At 43.7% G+C, this 21,513-nt stretch overlaps 1 protein-coding gene across 4 annotated transcripts; it reads left to right on the top strand.

Annotated features, from left to right (window-relative positions):
* Positions 1–785: 785 nt before the first annotated feature.
* Positions 786–21,133, top strand: AREL1 (apoptosis resistant E3 ubiquitin protein ligase 1). Of its 4 annotated transcripts, XR_009745141.1 has the most exons (20): positions 786–1,065; positions 2,201–2,260; positions 2,929–3,155; positions 4,787–5,024; positions 5,962–6,131; positions 6,210–6,390; positions 7,101–7,348; positions 9,026–9,103; positions 9,595–9,736; positions 10,132–10,253; positions 11,973–12,048; positions 12,414–12,523; positions 13,592–13,771; positions 13,912–14,037; positions 14,192–14,321; positions 14,402–14,460; positions 14,611–14,700; positions 15,660–15,835; positions 16,016–17,051; positions 20,446–21,133. XR_009745141.1 is itself a non-coding variant. In XM_061463594.1 (19 exons), the coding sequence occupies exons 1-19, from the start codon at positions 975–977 to the stop codon at positions 16,116–16,118; spliced, it is 2,577 nt and encodes an 858-aa protein (XP_061319578.1). In that variant the 5' UTR covers positions 786–974; the 3' UTR covers positions 16,119–17,581. The 4 variants fall into 4 exon arrangements, 3 of the variants coding, with proteins under 3 accessions (XP_061319578.1, XP_061319577.1, XP_061319579.1); XM_061463594.1 differs by lacking the exon at positions 20,446–21,133 and having other exon boundaries at positions 2,929–3,125; positions 16,016–17,581; XM_061463593.1 differs by lacking the exon at positions 20,446–21,133 and having other exon boundaries at positions 16,016–17,581.
* Positions 21,134–21,513: the final 380 nt, after the last annotated feature.

Here is a 21,513-nt window from a genome sequence, read left to right as displayed (position 1 = left end):
GCTCCTGCAACACAGTCAAAGAGCTCTGCACAGACTTACCTATTGGTTCTCACATGTGTTAGAAAGCTCAGTGGAAGTGTGCAAAGGCAGCCAGGTCTGTATGATTATTGGGATGGAAGAAAGTAGGAGAGATGTGAAGAGGAAGGTAGATGAGGGGCAAGTAAGGAGGAAGTGGCAGCTGAGGCAGTGGTATGGCAAGCAGAAGGAGCACATTGCTTACATCCCCGTAAGAGGTGACTGTCTTTACAGATAGCTGCTGTGGTGAGCCTGGGTCTGTTCATGTCATTCTCATTCTTTTACGTAATTTGTGTTCTCAATGATACTGACTCTGTAGGCTCTGTGGCTTTTCTTCTTGCATATGTCCTGGGTTTTGTGGGCTGCATCAATCCTTCCTGTTAGGTTTTTATTATTTTTACCTCAGTCCTGACAGTAAACTGTAATTGAGTGGACAGTGCTCCTGAAACTGAAATGCCTTGTGAGGACAGTGGTTTCCTGAATACCTAAAACCACAACAGGTGGTGGGAAAAAAACCCATGAGCCCAATGAAACCTATGAAGCAAGGACGTGTTTTGTTCTGTCTTGAACCTGCTGGTTTCAGGGTGTCATAAAGAAATGAGATTGTTGACAGGTGAAGGTTGAGGATGTGGGGCACCCTAACACCTCATCATCAAGTGATACCTTTCCTATTGATTCGACATCTAGCAACGCTCGTGCATCTTACACCTGTCACATGTTTCTACTTGCTAGATTTGTCCACAGCAGTGGGGCAATCTAACTTTTCTCTCCCCTTTTTTTCCTTTTCAAGGGAAGCTAGCAAACAACAGCCTACAGGGAGCAGCATTGCAGGGCAACACTTTTCCACAAAGAGGAAGAAATTGCTGTGCTCAGGTCCCCACCTTTCAGCAGTGATCTGTGATGCAAGTTCCAGGAGTTTCTCTTTCTATGACAATCTTCCCTATGGCCATTTCTTGCTGATGTTTGCCCCAGTGTTGGGCACAAGGAGGAAGGATGCTGAAGAATGGGTCCTCCACTTTTGGCTTTTAGAACATGGGTACTTGTGTAAAGGTATGTGGTTGCTCTTTGTTTGCAGGATGGAATATCTATGGAGGCCAGCAAACGGGGTTTGCTGGTCTGGGAAGTCATGGCTATTGCTGGGGGGAAATATCTCATTTGAGCTTTCTGCATGCTGATGTCTGTTGCTGCTGCTGTTGAGATGACTGACAAATAACTTCCCTTTTGTGTTTGTTTAAAAAAAAAAAGAAAAAGCAGCTTGAATGCACAATGTAGCTTCTTACTAACTGAATGGTGACATGGCGAGCTATATTGTGTGCATTAGTGTATGCCAGGCTGTCTAATTGTCACACACGTTCCTTGCTGCTATCTGTGTCTTATCAGCCAGACAGCATGTTGTTGTTCTGGGTGCGGTCTGTTTACTACATGTTTATTTAGCAGCCTTCTCACTGAGAACTTGATTCTAGATCGATGTCTCTAAAAATTGCTGCAACATTAATAGCATACAAAACCAAGGTTTTAGCTTGTGTGTTGATCAGCCAGTTTCAGTGGTGAGGCTCCACTTTGCAGAAGTGAGTAGGAGAATACAGATGGACTGTTTTCCAGTTGCATTCATACTTTCCGTAGTGGAGTTACAGGGCAAAAAATGGATTCTGCCCTAGAAGGAGTTTGTTTTGAACAAATGGGGATGATTTTGTCTGCAATCATTTTATTCCATAGCTTCCTATTCTGAGGTTGCTGGTTGAGGGTCAGCTTCTGTCCATTTTAGTGGTGGCTCTGTACTGTGCTTTCATGGCAGACTAGAAGTTAACTGTGATTTGCAGAAACAAGTAGGTGTTAGATTTTGAATGAGTGACTTTTGGCCACTGCTGCTCAAGTTGGTAATTCTGCAAAAAGTAGCTCTGTCTTGCAGTACCCAGAGCCCATTCTCACTGTTTTCTGAGGATAACGTTGTCCTACTGATAGCTCCTGATCTGAGGGGGAATCTGTGATGGACGAAGAACCGTTCATTGTAGCATGCCGTGTTGTTTGCATATTTCATGGTCTTATGGAATAATGCTTTAGGGATGTCCTTGGAAAGGAAGATAGATGATCAATAAGTATTTGTTTGAGGAATCATAAATTAAATTTAGGCCAGCATGTGTGAGGAAGAGTCGTTGGACTGGACTTGGCCTATTTTGTGTTCTAGATGCAGCTGTGATCCTCGGCTGTGTGTCTCACCGAAGGGACCTGATGTTTTACATTATTGGTAAGTGAAGGAAAGGCTGCCACTGTATTTGTTGACTTCTCCATAGGCATTAGAAAGGTTTCTTGAAAGCCTCTGCTTTTATGTTCAGAGTCTACATAACAAACATGAAGTTACTGTCATCCTGCACTCTGCCCTCCACCTGGAAGAATTTGCCTCTCCACCATTCTCGTTCCTGAAGTCCTTCCACTGATGTCATTCTTAAGCCATCCCCTTACTTTTTCTGTAGAGAACTAGTGCAGGATTGTTGCCTCCATGATGCTTCTTAGTCCAGCCTTAATGTGATGTGCAGGGGCTGTGTGGTTATATGACTGTTTCCTTGAAGGAACCTCTAGTTCTAAATTGCAACTAGTTTCCAAACTAGGTAACCAAAGGAGAGAATTATATGCTTCTGCTGAGGCATCTGCTAGCCATACCTGAGACTGTGTATGACCTTTACTTATATCCTCTGTTTGCAGTAATGTGCAGAGTTTTAAGGGATGTTACTCTAACCTTACTTGTAACATAACACAAACCATAAATGTTCGCATAATAGCTTCTGCCTTAAACACCTAATTTGCAGTTGAGTAGATTGTCATTAATAAAAAGCATCTTGGGCTGATGCAGAAGGGATTTGGGTGCCTGACTCAGCCATGCTGCTGCAACCGCCCTCTGTTCTTTCCTTGCTGCAGGTGGGATCACAGTGTTTGTGGTAGCTTTCTTCTTCACCATTAAGTTCCTCTTTGAGCTTGCCGCACGTATAGTCAGCTTCCTTCAGCATGAGGACCGGGAACGCCGAGGGGAGCGAACTATTTATGACTACGTGCGAGGCAACTACCTGGATCCCCGGTCCTGCAAAATCTCCTGGGATTGGAAGGACCCCTACGAGGTGGGCCATAGCATGGCCTTCCGAGTGCATGTAAGGGAATATTTCTGTTTCCTTGCAGCTTTGGGTACAGTAACAAAGGTCTGAGTTAGGGATGGGCTTTTCAAATGTTTTTGTTTGGCCCAAGCTGGATGTAACCTAGGAGTAGGAAAGCTATCTGTTTGTCTTCTGCCCCCTATAAATGAGCTCTGTAAGTGTGTATCTGAGTTCTGCACTCCTTAAAATCTTATCTCCCTCTCTTTAGAATCTTCTGAAGAGTCACAGGAGACCAGGTCTGTCCTATCTACTGCTTCCTTTACTGGGAAGTGAGTGGGCTGAGCCTTGTCTTCAGCAGACTTGGTGCAGTCTTTCGGTTGTGCAGCTGAAGTTGGAAGCGTGGGAATGGGCATTTTACCAACCCAAGAGCTGTAAAGCTTCATGGCTGCTCCATATTCCTCCAAAATTGAGTGTTATTGTGTCTGACCTGGAAAAGCCTGCCAAGAATTTTCATTTCCTTCCAATCCCAAAAGGCTAAGTCTAGGGGAACGGGACAAGCATACATAAGATGGGTGAGGGGCCTGAACACTGAGAGTTTGAAGCTATGTGGAGAAAGTTTGAATACATTTTGCTGGGCTCATGTGTCCACCTTTCTACCCCACCTAGAAGGGTTTCAAAAATAGAAGAAAGGTTCAACTAGCTTGCCAAAGCCATCCTTCTCAAGAGAGTGAGTGAGGAGTTCTAACTCCAGGGCAGGCACTGCAAAAGAGCTGAGGGGAAAGGAACATGTTCTGTTCCTGCTGTTTAAATTTATTCTCTTCACCTTACTGAGTCTTACCCATGGCAGCTCCAGCAACATGCCCTTACACTTCATGTTTGTCTCTCATTTGCTTAGCCCTTTATTCATCAACAGTAGCTGTTGCATAGACTGGTGTCTTCTGCTGACAGTCAAGATATGTGCTACTTCAGGCCCCACACTCTCCCTTATTTAAAATAGGCAATAATAGTACCCTTTAGCTGACTGCAGGCTGACTGCTGATGGCAGGGAGGATCTGGCCCACAAACTGATGGCTCTTGAAGAGCCATGCACATGAGTTTGGAGGTGTAATTCTTTCCTTCTAAGGTCATAACTGGTCTAGGTATATTACCTTCTGAAGTTGTCTAGTAGATAATTTTGGTGGTTGAGCTGCCTCTGATTTTGTCTAACGCTTTGTTTTCCTGCTGATGTTTCTTATCAGTACAGACTGGGTCAGCTCCTTAGGTCAGCATCTTCTCCAGACGTTTTCTTTTAAGAAATCAGTGAGAGCTTTTTCAGAGCTGAAATGGACAAGATTTGCTTGTTTCTCTGAAAGGATGTGGCTTTGCTTTTTTCCTTTCAGTAGTAGAATCTGTTGGTTTCTGCTCTGATGTTGCGCTAATATGCAGAAAAGAAATGCCTAGAGGCATGTTCTTTTCAGAGCCCTTGTTTGAACCCCAGCACAAAAGAGAATGAGACTGTTCAGTGCCCGCTTGTGCCCTGTTCGCTTCAGAGAACACAGCCTGTATGACACAGCTGGCTGTTTTGGTTTTTTTTTTCCTTCTTTTTCTGGGCTGGGGTTCTTGCCCTTGTTTCCCAAAGGCAGTTTGCTTTCTCTTGCTCTGTGCACTGCATACTTTTACTGACCTGGACTTCTCCATTTCCCACGCAGTTATTCTATAAAAATGGGCAACCCTTCCCTGCTCACCGGCCTGTCGGGCTGCGAGTTCACATCTGCCATGTGGAGCTAGCAATTGATATTCCTGTAACCCAGGAAGTTCTTCAGGAGCCTAATTCCAATGTGGTGAAAGTGGCCTTCACTGTGCGCAGGGCTGGGAGATATGAGATCGCTGTAAAACTTGGTGGCTTGAATGTGGCCTACAGCCCCTACTACAAGGTGTTCCAGCCAGGTAAGGTTGAAGTGGCCCTCTAATGATTGAAAGTAGATTTGGAGGTGTTGGAGGCAGTTAGGTGAATGTGTTTCAGGCTAAAATAGGTATGTGACAGGGAAAGGGTTACCCATCATCATTTTCCTCTTGCCATGTGTAGATCCCAACAATAGACCCATGACTAAATACTTGCAACTACTAGCACATGGCAAAATAGTAAATGCCTTACTGAATAAGTCATTAGTGCTGCTTAAACTCCCTAACCACTTGTCATGTTCTCTGTTTTGTAGTAACTCTTTCATGGTCCATCTGCTATTCAGAGAATGCCTTTTGTGAAAGTATTGAGTTACTTGTATCTGAATTGGAAATGCTATCATGATATGACTCTTCCTGTTTTGAATACTTTACTCTGTTTCTTTAAGCTCCTGGAGCAGTTGGTACCTTTGATTATATGCTTCTTTGAAAACATTTTCTTACGCAGTTGGCATATTTTATATTTCATGTACATGTTCACCGAAAGCACCTCTATTCCATTGCATTGTGAATAGATGCAAAGCTTGCTAAGATGCCCCTTCAGAAAGAGGAAGCTTGGGTTTCACTCAGGTACTCTACACACTAGTTTGTCTGATAGGCTGAATATGCAGGTTTCCTGGGATGTCAGCCTGCTTGTGTCTTTTGTATGTGCAGTGGGAAGCAAATTCTTGAGCTGAGGGTTAGAACGGTGGAAAAAAACTGTGTTAGAGAGCTAGTAAGTGTGTTTGCTTTATCAGTATTACGTTTTTGACTCAAGGCAAACCTGTGTATTTCAGTGGTCAAATACTCTGTATTTCAAATAAGTGGCATAGAATGTGTCTAGATTTGATCAGTTTTCAAGGGTATTGTACCCCTAGTTGCTTTTCCTTTGCTCTTTTTAGTTTCACCTTGGAATTTGCCTCTAAACTGTTGTTGTCTGCTTCAGGGATGGTGGTTCCCTCCAAAACCAAAATTGTCTGCCATTTTTCCACTCTGGTCCTGACCTGTGGGCAGCAGCATACTCTGCATATAGCTCCCAGAGATGAGTATGACAATCCCACCAACAATTCTGTGTCCTTGGTAGATGAGCACAATTACAGCCTTTCCATCCATGAGGTGGGTGCAACCTCATCCCTTGCTACTTGGCTTCAGATGAGCTAGAGAGACCCCTTTGTTAATTTGTTTCCTGTTTAGCTGGGTCCTCAAGAAGACGAGAGCTCTGATGTTGTGTTTGAGAAGTCTGTGGTGTCCAATCGGCAGACTTGTGAAGTGTTCTTCCGACTCACCTTGCACTGTAGAGGGTGTTTCCACGCCTGCATCTCCTACCAGAACCAGCCCATAAGTAATGGCGATTTTGACATCATTGTTCTAAGTGGTGAGTCAAGATTCATTCTCTACATCTCCTCTTACAAGATGCTTTTGCTGCACTCATGTAGCAGACTTCAGTGTGGCTTCTCTGCAGGCTACCCTTGCTTAATTGATCAACGAATGCCTCTTTGTATAAAAATGTTAAGGTAAATTAATTTCTGCTGACAAGGGAGCTCTCTAAGGCTGATACTCTGTTCCATTAGCAGATAAAAGCATGTGTGTGTTTTCCCTTATCTCGGGAGGTTTACCTCAGAAATCAGGCAATATTTATCGCTTGCTAGTAGTTGACATCTGAGCCATAACAAAAGTGAGTCAGTCATGTATTGTATGTTAAGCCATGTGGATGAAGAACATGTAACTTACATGCTTTCTTTTTCTGCAATTTTATAATTCCTGGTTTCTTCAGGAGTGAGCCAGTCTGCAGTGTGGCTGTCATGTGGCTATTCATGCCTTCAGGCTGCTGCTCTGAGAGAGGGGCTCTGTATGCCTTTTTCTGTTTTTCTTCAACCAGTCACTGTAAGAAGCCAGGATAGTTAAAACTGCTGTCTTAAATGTATTCATCCCACTCCAGGGTTAAGAGTTTCTCTTGACCATGTTTTCCTATGGGTGTGTTGTCTTTTCTTTGAAATTAAGTTAGTGGTGGTCTGTGGATTCTTTATTTTTTGATTTTGGTCTCTATTAAGATTTACACAACTCTTTTACATCTATTTCTCTCAGAGAATGAAAAGAACATTGTAGAACGCAATGTGTCCACCTCAGGTGTCAGTATTTACTTTGAAGCCTACCTTTATGATGCTCCTAGTTATACCAACACTCAGTGGCAACTTCCACCAATGCACGTGAGTTCCTCCCAGCGCCGTCCTTCTACTGCAACTGAGGATGAAGATGAAGATTCTTCCGCTGACAGCCAAACGCCTGAGAAAGTGAAGAAACCTAAAAAAGTGTACTGCTATGTGTCACCTAAGGTAGAGATCACAAAGTTGCCACTCTTGAGTGCATGTTTAAAGTATACTGTAACTGAAGAGCTTCTTTGTGCCCTGTATCTTAGCTCCAGATTTAGGTGCCTCAGATTCGGTTAAAAAAGGTTTGCCTAAGGCTAGACAGCAAACATTGAGCTCGTGACTGAGAATGATGTTCAAATGCTCCTTGATGTTTTAGGGCTCCATGTGTCTTTCTAGGTCTGATCCAAAGCCTACTGGGAATTGTGTTGCTGATTGTTGAATGGATATTTCCTTTGCTCTGGTCAGGTCAGACCTGGCATTCCCTTTCTCAGTTTTTGATATCTGTAGATTGGAACTTGGAGAGTCTCAGATTTTATGTCTTTGTCCTGTTTCTTGACTGTTTCAGGGAAATAAAAGGAAAAAAACGTGTGGTCGGGGACAAAGGGTAAATGTATAAGCAGAGAAGCAGGATTCAAGCAAGTCAAGAGAAACTGAGGTTTCTCTTACAGTGAGAATATGTTGACAGAACTTATTGCCTATGAGCATTCAGAGAAACTAGAAAGTAAATTCCACTAAATCTATGAATAAATTTAAATTCACTTTTTTAATCTGTTGATCTGAAAACATTCTGAAAATGCAGCAATATCAAAGAAAAAAACTAATCCAGGAACTGCTCTCTAAAGAGAAAAAGAGGGCTGTGAAACAGTTACAGGATAGAGGGTGTTGCTAAAGATTTGTAAATCTCTGCTGCATGCAGCTCTAAGAACTAACTTTGGGAATGAGTGCTGGGTCCTCATGAGCTCAGCATCCTTTGAATATACAGGTAATCGCTCTGGACTTCTATACTCTTTTGTCTTGTACTACGTAGTAAAGGAGATCACCAGAACTGTTGCAAGTTCCTTTTAGGTGCCAAAGTTGTTAATGTGATTCTGGTGCTTTTGGTGCTTTTGTAGTTGAATCCCTGGATATCTCTAATATATGCCTAGAGCATCTCTGTGCACAGTAGATGACTGTTACTATGTTGTTATTTTTTTCAAGGGGTTGATGTTCATATTTGCTTTGTTTCTGGAGAAATGCTGTTTTCTTTTTTTTTCCAGTCATTGCAGCTAGAACAGGCTTGTGCAGGAAATGGTTTTGTGTTCTGTCTAAAGATGCTAAAATTTCATCTTGGCTTGCTCTCCAGAAGGCAACAGAGCCACAGTTCCTAGTTATTTGTTCTGGCAGAAGTACACTGAGAAGAAATTTCTGCAGATCTCATGGGTTTAGCAATTGCTTTTTAAAAGCTGTTTGAAATGGTTGTGATAATTAGGGAGTAGTAGCAATAGTCCTGTTAGTGTGCTTTTTTCCAAAACCTTTTTGTCAATGCATTATAATCTTGTCCTGAATTCAGCCTCTCAAGTGTGTTTAAACATTACCTTCCAGTTAGACTGGTGATGTTCTGCTGAACACTGTTGTAAAATCTGTGTCATGCAGGGATCCCACATGTGTAATAAATATCAAGCCTTACAGATAAGTTCCTTACAGTTCTGTAAAGGTGTTTATGTATTGAACCAGAAGAAGGTATCACCAAATGTTGCAGAAACCTGTCCCTTGGGCTCAGGGAGTTCTGGCTTTATGGATCTGTCTTGCGCCTCGTGTTCCACGGTCAGCCCTTAGCAGATGCGTCACTTTTAACATCTCCTTCTCTTTGTGGTTACTCAGCAATTATCAGTGAAAGAATTTTACCTGAAGATCATTCCATGGCGCCTTTTCACCTTTAGAGTATGTCCTGGCACAAAGGTGAGCCTCTTCCCATGTAGCTGTCATTGCATCTCCATGTTGTTAGCTTGTGGTCCTTGTGAATGATAGACTGATTTTTCCTTTCGGAGAGAAGGGTTTCCACCCACAGAGCAATACTTTGTTGTGTAAAATTCAACTCTGGAATTCCCTCTCAGTGCATGAATTCTGATATTTCTGAATAGGAGCCAGTTTTATCACTCCCTTCTGCCTCTGCTAGGCAAAAATCTTGATTCCTTTTGCATTTATCTTATTTTCCTCATAACCTTGCTAAAATGCTGTGATTGTGTCCACTGAAGCCCCTGGGTTAGGGTGTGAAATTTGAAGGAGCCTCCTAAGTAGAGTCTGAATGCTTGAAATAGTGTTCCTGTTAACTGCATCTGCATGGGTGAGCAGAGAAAGTCTTGGAATGCAGGTGGTGTTGCCCTGTCTATTGAATATACTATGCCTTCTGCACGATGGGTTTACCCTTTCTTGCATCTTTTTGCTGCCAGTTTTCATACCTTGGCCCTGACCCTGTGCACAAATTACTGACACTGGTGGTGGATGATGGGATCCAACCTCCTGTGGAGCTGAGCTGCAAGGAGAGGAACATCTTGGCAGCCACTTTCATTCGCTCTCTGCATAAAAACATAGGTAAAGGGCTGGTGAAGTGGGTACGGTAGCCAGGAAGTTAACACTTGAGCCTGCTAGTTTTCCTGGAGAGAAATGCCAGCCCTGAATGACCTCTGAGATTCTGATTCCTGGAGTCTCATGTTCTGTTCTGATTGGTGTTTCCAGTGAATTTATTTCATCGTGCCAGCTGTTCCTTTTCAGTTTGGCTTTTCTGTCAGGCTCTTTGAAAGCACACCTGTGAGTATCTGAATGTCTACCAAGACTAACTGCAGACTGCCTTTAGAGTTGTGTCTCTAAATCTTGCTGCAATAAACTCAACCTTGGGCTGTAAACCCGACCTGTGCAGTTAGTCTTAGGAATGCCTTTTTAGATGGTGTTGACAGCTTAGGCCTGACCCAGATTGTCAATATTCTCAGGAGGCTCAGAGACCTTCCAGGACAAAGTGAACTTCTTTCAGCGGGAGCTACGCCAGGTGCATATGAAAAGACCTCACTCAAAGGTCACACTGAAGGTCAGCCGTCATTGTCTGCTGGAGTCGGTGAGTTTAACAGTCACTTTGCTGAAGCCCAGTGCTTCCTCCATCCTTTTTCTTCTGCTCAGTGCCTAAAGAAATTCAAGCTGGTATGTGCTAGGACAACCACGTAGAAATGATAAGTCCTTCAGTTTCAAGGCGGATGCCAATAGACAGCTTGAGATGGGGAAAAAGCGAAAAGAAAAATCTACCGGTAGCTCGTCTGTGTTCAGGTTTGTTCTTGCGTGGGATGCTGTGTTCCTGCTCTGCAGCCAGTAAGATTGGATCAATCTCTTAAGTAACTGGAAACTTCAGCTCCGATAATTTTTTTAAGGACCTCATCAGAGAGTAAATCGAGACCTGAGAGATGTCTAGGGTAAATGCATGCACAGCCTGAAAAAGCAGGAAATCTGCTAGTGCTGTTCTGTCTCCACTTTATATTGGAACCTGACGCCCAGTGTGACACTCTCTACCTGGACCAGATTTGGGAGCAGAACCTAAAGCTTGTGAGTCTTTAACTGCTGTTTTTCTGGTACAGAGCCATTCAGTGAGATAAGCTGTCAAACCAGGTGTTACTGAGCTGGATGCATGAAACTCTTGCATTGACAGGCTTCTAACAGTGGTTTCAGTGTGATGAAAAAATATTCTGTGAAGTCTATTTGAGCTAAGTCTTCACCAGTGCTGACCTGAGCTGATGTGTCTTCAAAATCAAACTTAAGAAAGAGACATTCATATAATACAGTTCTTAACTGACATTCTAAATACTGTCTGCACAGGGCAGGCAGTTATCCTGACTTATTGTTTCCGCATGTGTCTAACAACAGGAATGTTATAAAGATGGAAAAGAACATTTCTGGGGAAAGCAGGAGTGATTTCCCTTGATTTACACTCAGTAAATCTGTGTTTTTGGAGTATTTTCTGCATACATGAGCTTGCAGTGTTTATGAGATTATGTTTCAGTTAATAGCTTGCTACAAAATTACTTCACTCATAAATAGTATTTCTATTTTGGAAATTTCTGCACTGTCATGAGCACTGATGTACACCCTCATAAGACAAAGTAAATTAAGGTGCCATAATAATAAATGTAAGATTTAGTGTTCGAGGTTGACTGGCACAAATGTATGTGACCAGTGTGTTTAGCCCAGAGGTGTAGCTTCTGTGATGTTCTAACCTATTTGAAGATAAGCTAAGCCAAAGCTACCTGTGTGACTGAGGACTGCTGTGTAGCTTTTGTAACTTTATTTAACTGGAATCCAGAATCGGGACACAGGAAGTTGGAGACACTTGAAATATTTTGTTACTTTTTTGCATTGTGACTTTAAGTATGAACGCACTGAACCCTTCAAGCTATTTTCCAATGCTTTCTGAAATGTTTCTTTTTTAACTCTAACTCGTGGGCTGTGAGTGCTTTACAGAAATTGCTCCTTCCCACAGGCATTTTAATACTGTACTGCAGCATTGAGAGGGATACATCTGTGCTGTGCTCAGACCTCACACTGGTTTTAAGATGAGCTGCATTTATGTGGATAATGTGTCTCTCATGATAGAAAATGAGGAATTGGCTTCTGTAGCTTTGGACAAAGAATTAGACCTTAGGAGTTCCTAATTCTCATTTTTATACTTTAGAGTACTAGACTGTTTCTTGGGTTTGTGTTGCTTAAATTGCCCATCCACATGCGCAGGATTGCATATTGGTTGTGGGGTTCTAAGCAGTAATGGCTGATGCTATTTTATCTTTTTCAGTCTTTTAAAGCAACACGAAATTTTTCTGTTTCTGACTGGAGCAAAAACTTCGAGGTGATTTTTCAGGATGAAGAAGGTGAGTTATCCTGTGAATATATTTGAGGAGGAAGTGATGGTGGAGTAGTTTTAGCCTGAAATTCTGGTTTCTTATAGTATGTCTATCCTTTGAGACTTTCCAGCCCTTTCACTTTCTCACAGATGTTAATGAATTGCCCTTTTGGTGCTATTCTCTCCCTACTTTACATAAGGACCTAATGCCCAAATAAAAAATATTAGGACTAGATTTGGGAGCAAAACCTAGAGGTCTGGAGTCCCCATCTACTCCTTTTTTCTGTGGAGCTGTTTGCTGTGATAAGCGGTCATCTTGGGTAATACTCGGCAGCATGCATGAAACTCTTGAATTGATGACCCATGGATGACCAAGCTTGTTTTATCTCATAGCTCTGGACTGGGGAGGTCCACGCAGAGAGTGGTTTGAACTCATCTGCAAGGCATTATTTGATACCACCAATCAACTCTTTACCCGCTTCAGTGATAACAACCAGGCCTTGGTGAGTCTACAGTTCCTATGTGAAACACACAGAAATGTGTGCATTGACATGCTGATGGTTACATAATGATGCAGCTATTAAGTGGTGTGCAACCTTACCCATTCATTAGCTTGCCTGCACAGTCACTTCCAGTGCCTTTCTTGAAGCTTTGCTTCATGATGATAACCCACTTGTTGTGGTTTAAGTCCAATCAGCCACTTGCTCACTCCCTGACCACCCCCCCCCCCCACTTCCTCCCCCCCACTCCCAGAGGGATGGGGAGAAGAATCAAAAGAATGTAACTCCTATGGGTTGAGGTAAGAGCAGTCCAGTAACTAAGGTATAACACAAATCACTACTGCTACCACCAATAATAATAATGATAAAGGAAATAACAAGGGAAGAGAATACAACCACTCACCATCCACTGACTGATACCCAGCCCGACTGAGCAGTGATCTCGCCCTTCTGGGCAACTCCCCCAGTTTATATACTGGGCATGACATGCTGTGGTATGGAATACCTCTTTGGCTAGTTTGGGTCAGGTGTCCTGTCTCTGCTTCCTCCCGGCTTCCCCTCCTCCCTGGCAGAGCATGAGACTCAGAAAGTCCTTGGTCAGACTAAAAATTACTGAGCAACAGCTAAAAACATTGGTGTTATCAGCACTGTTCCCAGGCTGAAAGTCAAAACCACAGCGCTGCACCAGCTACTAAGAAGGAGAAAAATGACTGCTATTGCTGAACCCAGGACACCACTGAAGTATCAAAGATACAGAGGGAAGGCTGGGTTTCTGGGTGAAAGGAGGTGGCATCAGAGTGTCTAGAGGTTTTGTTGGCTCTGAATATTTCAGAATCCATTTATGCTTTCATGCAGCTTCTGGCCTGTGTGTGTGAAACATTTATTTATTTAATTCTTCCTAAGTAGGCTCAGGCATTTTATTTCTAGTGTAGTATCCCCAAAGCTTGTCTTTAAGGATAAAGCTTCTGGCACAGCCTGTGAGAGCTGCAGTGACTCAAGCTGGTCCCATACTTGCTATTTGTGCTAGTCTTGTCTGGTAGTTGGGTATTTCATTTTGCTGTTTCTTCCCAGGTACATCCAAACCCAGGCCGTCCCACATATTTACGGCTCAAAGTGTATGAATTTGCAGGCCGCCTAGTAGGAAAGTGTCTTTATGAATCATCTCTGGGAGGTGCCTACAAACAGCTGGTTCGAGCTCGCTTCACCCGATCCTTCCTGGCTCAGATCATAGGACTTCGTATGCATTACAAGGTGAAACCTCTCAGCCTTGGTCTGGGGAGAGGTTCAACATTGGTGTAGTAGAAGCAGATCCAGAGTCCTGGTTAACAGTGTATGTTTTGTTGTTAGGCTTTTTTTTTTTTGGCTCCTCCATGTCTTTTTCTTTCACACAGTATTTTGAAACAGATGACCCAGAATTCTATAAATCCAAAGTTTGTTTCATACTGAACAATGATGTGAGTGAGATGGATCTGGTCTTTGCTGAAGAGAAGTATAGCAAAACAGGACAGCTGGAGAAGGTGAGGGAGGCAGTACCTGGAGGTGGGACAATTTAACGCCTTCTGCCTGTAGCAGAGAAGGCAGACTCTTGCCACTAGCTCCTTGCTTGGTTGAGAGATCAGGTTTGGGGAATGCTGTTAGTCACATTCACACCGAGTGTTCTCCTGTTTTCAGGTGGTGGAACTGGTGACAGGAGGGGCTCAAATAGCAGTGACCAATGAAAACAAAATCTTGTATTTAAATCTGCTTGCGCAGTACAGGCTGGCCAACCAGGTTAGAGAGGAGGTGGATCACTTCCTGAAAGGTAACATCATGTCTGCTCCCCACCTCATTCTGCCTTTATGTCCCAGAGCATAGCACTTGCTGTCTCCTCTTCTCTTCCAGGTCTTAATGAGTTAGTTCCTGAGAATCTCCTGGCTATTTTTGATGAGAATGAGCTTGAGGTAATTATTGGCTCCCTAAGCATCAATACCCTTCCCCTCCTCTCTGACAAATGGACCAGGAATAAAGCCTTTTAAACACTTGTAATTTGCACAGTAGCTGTTGCCTTGTTTCCCGGCTCCTGACTTTGACCGCAGTCTCTTGCCTTTCAGTTGCTTATGTGTGGTACTGGAGATATCAGTGTCTGTGACTTCAAGGCACATGCTGTGGTGGTAGGAGGATCTTGGCACTTCCGTGAGAAGGTAAATGAAAGGATTTCTCCCTCCTGCTTGCTGAAGCCAGTTCTTCAAACTACAACAGAGGACAGCTTAAATTGGGAACAGATTTCTTGGTTGGAAATCAGGCTTCTAGAGGATGAACTGGAAAATTGAGGAGTAGGACTGCATACATTATTTTGTAATGTTTAACCCTAGAGACATCCTTCAGCCTGGCTGACTAGAGATGATGCTTAATCAGTTACCAGCAGGTAAAACTCAGCAGCAGTGGTCTTTCTAAGAAAATCCAGCAAAGCTCTGATTAAGAACAGTTCAGCCAGGGAATCAGGAGGAATCAGTGGGAATTATTGCTGCTGAAGATGTTCATGGTGAGATACTTATCTCAAAAGGATTCTTGAAGATCATGATTGCAGCCTATGTGGAGTGTTTGGGATTCAGTGCTGTGGTAAATGTTGTAGCCTAAATTTATACCTTGAATTTTCCCTATCCCTCCCTGCCTTTCCCACAGGGAAGGGTATGGGAATGTTAGCAGCTTCATTTAAAAAAAAATAACGGAAGCTGCCAAAACACCCAAGATGAAGATAGATTTGGAGTACAAGCTTCTAGCTGTAAACACGGATGGTTCCACCTTCCTGCAAAAGTACCAGATGTTGTGGAAAAGCAAAAGATTAGCATAGTGTAAGAAGCAAATGAGCTTCTGCATTGTAAACTTACCTCATAACCTATGCAGGAACTTCTAAAAATAAAATCTCTGTGGGGAGAAGCCCTTCTGCTTTAAGGGAAGGAAGTGGTGGGAGGTAGTAGACATCTCTTAACTGATAAGAAATTCTAATACTTGCCTTTATGTGTCACCCAGGTAAAACAAAAGAATTTTTACTATGAGTAACTTGCTTACAAGGGCAAGTGACTGATCATCTTGCATCTTCCTTAGATGCTTATTTGATTCACTTGGCAGACCTGGCTTTGCTTTTCCTGTTTCCTAACAGGTCATGAGGTGGTTTTGGACCGTGGTCTCCAGTTTCACACAGGAAGAGCTGGCTAGGCTCTTGCAGTTCACAACTGGTTCCTCCCAGCTGCCTCCAGGAGGGTTTGCTGCACTCTGTCCATCTTTCCAGATCATTGCGGCTCCAACTCACAGTACTTTGCCAACAGCCCACACTTGGCAAGTGTCCTGGGGTGGTAGGACTTTCCGCATTGTGGTTTTGGGAATGACACCAGCTTTAGTTTTGGTTGGCCAGCAGTATATAACATGTAATGTGTAGGATGCTTATGTCAACCCATATAAAGCAGCTGATGGGGATGGTCCTCTCAGTCTGAATGGAATTTTTCTCTTGTTTTCCAGTTTTAACCAGCTGTGCCTCCCTACTTATGACTCCTATGAAGAAGTGCACAAGATGCTGCAGCTAGCTATCAGCGAGGGTTGTGAGGGCTTCGGCATGCTGTGATTTCCCCTTTTCAGGCGGCCACTTAACCTCCTGGCTCTTCATGGCAAGACCCAGGTTCAGTCCTATGCTTGTTCTCCTTCCCTCCACATGGGCAACGGAGGCAGAGCAAAGACTCCGTGTAAAGGAATTCATCATCCAGAAGATGTCATGTGGCCTTTCCATATCCCAAATATGTCATCAAGAGCTCATCTTTTCCTTTTCCCTCATTCTCCCTTTGGTTCAATGTGAAACAGCAATTGACTATGGTGCATTCATCAAGGAGATATTGCACTTCATTTCCATGCACCGTGTAAGCCCATCCCTCTCTGAAAAGATGAAGTTCATAAGCAGAAGTTACAATGAGGTGCAGGATATCTGCTGAGTTGCCTTTATTGTAGCTCTCTGGGAGGAAGAGGAAAGACCAGCATGGAGCTCTGCTGGAAACGTGGCTCATGGGAAGCCTTAGTAACTTCCCGTGTCTTGGCTCAACTCCCCCAGTGATGCTCCCCAATAGCTCATCTAACTCTGACTCATGAAGAGTATAAGGTTGTCCATCCTTTCAGTACCTGACACAGAAGGGTTTCTGGTTCTTCTTGCTCTGGATGCTGCTGTCACCTGTGCCACAGAGAAAAGTGGACAGTATCCACTGAAGGGAGTAACCCAAAGGGGAGAACAATCTCATTGGAGCACAAGTGCTGGCCCTGACAGTGATCCTGTACTACCTCCACCAGGGTCTAGCAGCAGAAGCATCCTCCAGCAGTGGCTGGTAATGAGCCTCTGCAAATGAACTGGAAGAGGAGTTTCTCCTCCATTGAATGTTTCTGACAGTTGATGTTGCACAGGAAGCTGTCCTATGCCCTTGCCTTCTTTTCCCTTCCTCAGGAGAGAGAGTATGGGCATGAGTGTGATTCCTTAATGCTGAGCACCAATGCCTATCCCACATTCACCTTCAGGGTATGTATGTTATGTGCTAACAGTGATAGGTTGGTAAGCAGCTACAGTGTGCACTGGGCTTGTGTTTGTTCTTGGGATGGTGGTACTGGGAAAAACATGGTACCTCCACGCCATCATCCCACAGGGTCTTGGCTTCTACCTCTATCATGCAGCAGCCTGAGACTTCTCTACTGCATTTCAGGCAGAGTTTCCAGAGGGGTGCTGGTGCCTGGAGAGCAGCTGGTTTTCTGTCCTCCTGGTTTTCCTACTTTCTTTCTTTAGCTCTCTTTTCCTTCTGTTCTGTTCAGTGCTGCTGGCTTTCCAGCACATTATTAACTAGAACGTCACTCAAGTGGTCACTCAACAGACTGCACTCACCACTGTCTGGCTTGTGAGGAGAGGAGGGGGCAGACCAGCATGTAGAAGCAAGCTTTTCATTGGGGTGTGTTGTTGCTGGCAGTCCCTTCAGCCCTTCACAGGGAAGTAAAGGAAAGGGGAATCTGGGAATCTTGATGAGTTCTTCATTGAAGTAAAATTCAAGATCCTCAAGTTTTTCACTGAAGTAAAATTCAAGTTCTCATCAGTCCTTTAGACAGCTCAGGTCAGGAGTCAAAGGCATCCAAGAGTCAAAGTGTGAGAAACCTGCATTGCTAGTACCTGCAATTCATAAGTTTTCACTTGATTATGGAATTGGTGGATTTCTTCCAGAATGGAGTCTCAGACTGGCATCCCTGAGCTAATTTTAGAACACCATATTAGATTAAAAAATCACATCATCCTCTTCAGTCCATTTCTGCTGTCTTCAAGCTGATCCAGATAGACTTCTGCCCAGTATGGATATTTTAAGACAATTGTGTGTGCTTTTCCAGTATAGCTTAGTTGAATTGACTGGGAATTCGGGGTAAATGTTGTACATCTAGAAAATGTTTTTAAGGCAGCATCTTGGCCATTCTTGGGCTACGTTATTTCCATACAGAAAAAAATAAGCCATTTTGGTGCCAAAAAGCAGCCGGCTGAATATTGAGACTACTCAGGGGGATTTCTTTGCCTTGTGAATTCATTCCCTCACTGGCACCAAGGTGCTGGGAGCCTTCCAGCTTCAGAGTTGCCACTGTTGTGCTCTGACAGATCACTTTAGTAGTGGCTGTTCTCCCATTTTTAGTGCAGGCTCCATTCTGCAAGGTCCTGACCTTTGGGTGGAGAGTTTGGTACCATTATATTTACACTGCAGGTTGCTTCCACAGCTCTTATGTTCTTTATGCCACCACTTTACCCCTTTCTCCAGGGACTTGAGAGGAAGCGCTGGTGTTCAGCTTAATTCCTGTCTATTGGGAGGCATAGCTTGGTGCTGTTCCCATGTTGCAGTCTCACTTGGTGAGGATGTTTCCAGCCTTGTAGCTATGGGCCAACTCTGCCAGTGACACCTTCCTCAGGAATCTTCTCCCTTCTTCTCTTGAGCTGGACATTTTTATTCTGAGGATGAAGTAGCTGGACACTGGGCAGTCTTTGTCTACTGGAAGGAGCTTCTAAATACTTCTCATTGCATTGCAGCCAGCACCCCATGCTTCCCAGCAGCTGTGCAGATGTCAAGATCTTTCTTAACAGAAGTGCAGCCAGAAGTGTGATGGGTGCTGTTAGTCAACTAAACCCATCCCACAGGTTTCCACAGGGCTCTAGCCAGTCCTGTGTTCCTGAGATCCATCAAGGTGTTTCTAAACTTGTCTCTAACTTTATACCCTTTCCCAGTAAGGTCACTTTTTATGCTGCCCTTAACACTAGTTAATGGGGATGTGCTTTGGTCACTTATGCTGTATGTTACTTCTGGCAGAGGCTCGTTACTTTTATTTTTATCCTTTACTTATTCCCACTTGGAGGCCCTTCTGCAGAAATCTTTAGGATCCTGGTATCATCTCAGAGAAGTTCCATGTTTCCTGAAGCTGCTTTGAGGTGCAGAGGGCCTGGCTTTCACCCTGCACTTGCAGGCCATGTTGCATGTTTTTAGAAACCAGGAGCTGTGGATGATACAGGTCAAATCCTAGTTCCTTCTGATGAGTTTCTGGCAGAGTTCAGCCAAAATTTGGAAGCCTGTGGTTGCAGTAGCTGATTTTGTAAATAGTTTGTATAATAAATAAAATATTTTAAAAATGCTGCCTTCTCAGCTTGGCATTCTTCTGGGGCTGTACAGAGGGAATCAAACTGGTGAGTGCTGCCCATGGGTGAGGGGACTCTTCGGGTGTCTTGCTGAGGTCTGAAGCGTGGGGGAGAGGATGGTTCTCCACCTGCAGCCTCTCAGGATGACTGACTGAATCCAGGATTTCTGGGTTCAGAAGCTTCTGGGGACATGCAGGACTCTGCAGTAGGCTGGAGCAGCTGGTAATGCTGGAAAGTATTTTAAGGACTCTTTTGTGTTTGTCGTCTTACTATGTATTACCTGACTCTGGGCTGCTTTATACTGCTTGTGCTTCATCTTGCTGTCAAGAAGGTTAGATGAGGCCAGGAGAAGAGGGGGGCATTTGAATCCTTTGCACCTTTTTAAGTTATACAAAATGCTTTCAGTATGTTTGGTGAAACCGTGTACCTGTAACTGTCCACTAACAAAAACGGTCATGAACAAGTTGTCAGCTTGTTGCCTTCAGAGGCAATGTCCAATTTCTGTGATTCTCTGAGCTTCCACTATTTCCAGCTCTGACAAAAAGCATTCAGTTTATCACGGGATTTCCTTGGATGGATTGATTCATTTTAGCTTAAGGATTAAAATCAACTTTAAAAGCTGAGAAAATTCTGCAACATGAGTCAGCCTATTAGCATTGCTGCCTGTAGAGAAAAGATTTAGCCCATCTTCAGCCAGCATAGCATTACCTGGCTGCATATATTCCACCATACAACTAGGCAGATGTTCTTGCACATTATGAAACTAGCATCTAGCCTTGATTTTTGGCTTTTAATCCATGAGCACTAACTAAATAAAGTGAGCCGTGCATGCGAGTCTCAGGGATGGCCTCTGTAGTGTTGTGCTGGATGATGGTATTATTTAGGAGCTCCTATGGACCAAAGAGCTGCCTTATGCTGGGTTTGGAGAAGATACAGGTTTGATAAGGCAGTGTTGAGCGTTAAGAGAAATCCAGAAACAGGTTTTGTTGCCCCCTGGAAATAGAAGAGGTTGTGAGTAAAGCTGCCTGAGTTGGGGTCAGGGCACTAAAAGGTGGGCAACTTCGCAAACATGGCATGAGCAAAATGATACAGCAAACCATGTGGACATGTCCTCACATGCCATAACCAGTATTACTCATGGGAAGGGGGCCAAGTTGAGGCTGGAGTTTTCAGAAACTATCTGTTTGGGTGTGAAGGAGAGAGATCAGCATGCTGGATTGCTTTAGCATGAAGTAGGTTCTAAAGTTTCTGCTTCTCTTTGCAGGATGCATGATACCATCTGGCTGCCCACATTGTGCGTCCTGATCACCAGTGTCTTGTGATGTCTTGGAGAGGGAGTGGGGACAGTGGTCTGTTGCTGACTTCACAGCCTCTATTTATCATGGCATCTGGCATGGACTTAGGGCTGGGAGAGAAATCGTGCCTGTATGCTTCATGCTGAAATCCTACATGCCCCAGCTTGTGTCTCCAGCAGCAGTGATGTCTTGGGATTCTTGTTGCCACACGTGGCCACTTGATGTGAGATGTGCCAAGATGTGCTGCTTGGGAAACTGGATTTTTGTGCATTCAGCTTTTTGTTTGCCTCACCTGTAGAACTGCTGCAAAGGAATTTCTTCAGATACCTGAATGAGAAAATGGGGAAATGATGCTTGATTTGGGTAAGAGTTCTTGCTTTCATAGTGTTAAGGCTGAGTTGAACCAAGCTGTAACTCCTGGTTCCCATAGAGAATGATTATATTTTGCATAGTTTTGGCTGTTCTGCTACCATCGTGTGTCTGACTGACCTGGCACACGACAGCAGAAAGAGTTTGAACATGTGATTATGGGAACTATAAAAGGAAAACACGGGAAACAGCAAAGTCCATCAGAATATCAGCCTGTCTTGGCATCAGCTGTATGATTTAGAATCTGAGACTTTAGAATCTTCCTCTTAAAGTCTTTCCTTGTTTGTTTTTGGTTTTTATTTTATTTCGTTGAATGCGTGAGAATCCCTAATCTCTGCTCTCCAGAGCATGAAACTTGATTGTAGGAGGGAGGTGTTACTGCATGAATGTGTTCATTTTTAGATATAATTTGCTATAAGTTTTTTTTTTTTGCAGTAAAACAAAACAGCTGTAGCTGAAGTTCACCCAAAATTCCTGATCAGTCTTTTCCAGCTACCCTTCTGCAGGGATGGCGTGCTACAAAGTGTGTTGAGGCGTGGGCAATTGCACACGGGGTTGGAAGTGGGGAGTGAGGCTGACAGCCAAGCCCCTCAGCGTGTGTATAAAGCTGCAGTGAATTCAGATGAAGGAAGCAGGGCTCTTGCACCATAAGAGGGATGGAGAACTGG

The sequence above is a fragment of the Pezoporus flaviventris genome, unplaced genomic scaffold, assembly GCF_033815535.1.
Source record: "Pezoporus flaviventris isolate CSIRO_AGI_PZ_B2104156 unplaced genomic scaffold, CSIRO_AGI_Pfla_v1 ptg000036l, whole genome shotgun sequence".
Lineage (NCBI taxonomy): Eukaryota > Metazoa > Chordata > Aves > Psittaciformes > Psittacidae > Pezoporus > Pezoporus flaviventris.
This window is presented reverse-complemented; position numbering and strand designations above follow the sequence as displayed.

Excerpts from the sequence above, each read along its gene's own strand:
- AREL1 (XM_061463593.1), top strand. The coding sequence starts at position 975 with ATGTTTGCCCCAGTGTTGGGCACAAGGAGGAAGGATGCTGAAGAATGG. Across the intron at positions 1,066-2,200 it reads ACATGGGTACTTGTGTAAAG|ATGCAGCTGTGATCCTCGGC; the intron begins GTATGTGGTTGC and ends TTTGTGTTCTAG. Across the intron at positions 12,049-12,413 it reads GATTTTTCAGGATGAAGAAG|CTCTGGACTGGGGAGGTCCA; the intron begins GTGAGTTATCCT and ends TTTATCTCATAG.